Source organism: Notothenia coriiceps, unplaced genomic scaffold (genome assembly GCF_000735185.1).
Source record: "Notothenia coriiceps isolate Sejong01 unplaced genomic scaffold, NC01 NC01_scaffold00028799, whole genome shotgun sequence".
NCBI classification, from domain to species: domain Eukaryota; kingdom Metazoa; phylum Chordata; class Actinopteri; order Perciformes; family Nototheniidae; genus Notothenia; species Notothenia coriiceps.
In genome coordinates, this window is record NW_011361500.1 from 531,565 (window position 1) to 533,694 (window position 2,130).

Consider the following 2,130-nt stretch of genomic DNA (forward strand, 5'->3'; position numbering starts at 1 on the left):
CAGAAAACACGCATTTAAAAAGGTTTTTCGCCTGCCGTCTGTCTGCAGACTTGTGAAAGCATTAATTCATGGTTTTTACTAACCGGTATCAGTATGTTGTTACTTCGGCATCATTTTGAAACGTGTATTACAATTAAATCACGGTCAAATATGTTCATCTTGTTGTAGTAGATTCTCTCACTAGTTTAGCAAACTCAGCCCGGTTGTTGGCCCGGAAAGAACCTCGATTTTGGAGAGCCAGAAAACTGTGAAAAAGTACCCGCTAGCCGGAACTACGCCTCGTGGAAACGCAACCCAAAACGGGCACGGCTCGCTTAAACCTCGCTCCACGCTGTAGTGGGAAATGCTCCATAACATACACTCTTTACGTCACAAACAAAGACGGTGTAAGAGAATAGATCTATAAAACATACAAAACGATAAGCAATGATCCAGAATCAAGGTGAGACTATCCGCATCTTTTAAAGCTTTACGCACATTAGTTTCACCGAAATAAATAAACGCCTCTCAATGAAAAACTCTAAATAGTTGTTTATTGCCGTTTCTGTAGTTTAAGAGGGAAAACACGGCATGTCTCTGGTTATGACGCTTTGAACACAACGTGATATTTGGGATGGTATACGGCCCCCTGGGTCTCAGAGGGTCTCAGAGGGTCTCAGGGGCTTTTTGGCGTGAAGAATGATTGATTTCACAACAGAATATATCCATTTCTATTCCTCTGACAGATTGCTATGTGTTGTGATTCTTGTTGTGGTCTGAGACTCTGTGCACAGCCATGGCTCTCCCGTGGCCCTCAGTCCTCTCAGCGGATCTGAGGATTATTTGGGGCCATGGCAGCGTGTGGAGAGGCTTAATGTCCGTGTGTCCCTCTGCTGCTCTAAGCCTATCAAACCCTTATGAGGGCCAGACAGGAATGTGGCCAATGCATGGGTTTTAATTCAAGACTGTGTTATTTCCTTCATATATGAATAGAGAAGCTTCACTTTAAAATTGAGGTCCTTCAAAGGGTCCTTGATATCTTTTCAGCAATGTGTTATGTTCCTTATTGGTTTTGTTTCTGCTATCACCTTGTAAAGTGAATCCTGTCCGTCAAAGAACATTTCTGATATTCTCTGGTCCTCATTTTGCAGATGACAACAAACCAATCTGGATGCACGCAGAGGAGAGAGAGGAGAGCAAGGTCAGTGATAGACGTTGATGTTTTCTGTTCATCCCTGGGTCTGGCAGGCAGGTCCATATAGAAAGGACTGATCAGCGTGATGAGGGAGAGCAGCAGACTATAAAGATTACAACAGGGACATGTTTCACAAGCTTTGATGGTGTCATGTTTCAAACAGGACTTCTCTGTATCTTTCTCTTCCTCTTATTTTTCTCTCTGTCCCCGCCCCTCTCAGGGTAAACGTAAGGACTCAGGCCCGTATGTAGAGTATGGCAGCTGGTACAAGGCCTGCAAGGTGGACAGGTGAGTGACACGTTGAAAACATTCAAACAATCATGAAGAAAATAACAATTATTTATGCTAACACTTTGAAATACAGTTGAATTGTAGTGGAGTACTTGTGGTTGTCAGACTTAACTGAATCTGTGTTGATATGACCAGGCTGTAAATGTGTTCAAATATGTTTGTCGTTTATCAAGAGAGACCATTACAATGAAAAAAATCCCCTGTTTCCATAACAACATTAAGGACGCCAATATAGTACAAATCTACTCCTTGTACCAGGAGAACAAAAGTCAAACTCAAACCAATTTGAGTTTAACAGTTCATTCAAAATGTAATCTAGTTGAGAAAAATAATGATTTGTTTGAAAATGTCATTAGCTTTATTGACAAAGATGCTAAATTGAAGATAAATACAAACGATTAAACAAGTGAATAAATAAATAACATTGTTTTTGTGTGTGCGTTTTCTTTCTCAGCCCCACTGTGAACACAACCCTGAAGAGCTTGGGGGCTCTGTACCGTCGTCAGGGCAAACTGGAGGCGGCCGAAACTCTGGAGGAGTGTGCCAGCAAGACCCGTAAACAGGTACACACACACACACACACACACACACACACACACACACACACACACACACACACACACACACACACACACACACACACACACACACACGTACTACTACTT

At 42.3% G+C, this 2,130-nt stretch overlaps 1 protein-coding gene across 1 annotated transcript in view; it reads left to right on the forward strand.

Annotated features, from left to right (window-relative positions):
• The window catches only part of LOC104958422 (kinesin light chain 2), a 15,097-nt gene that overhangs the window by 5,538 nt on the left and 7,429 nt on the right, over positions 1–2,130 (forward strand). The window contains 3 exon segments of the mRNA XM_010786161.1: positions 1,131–1,180; positions 1,395–1,462; positions 1,920–2,028. Of these exon segments, the coding sequence (XP_010784463.1) occupies positions 1,131–1,180; positions 1,395–1,462; positions 1,920–2,028 (227 nt within the window).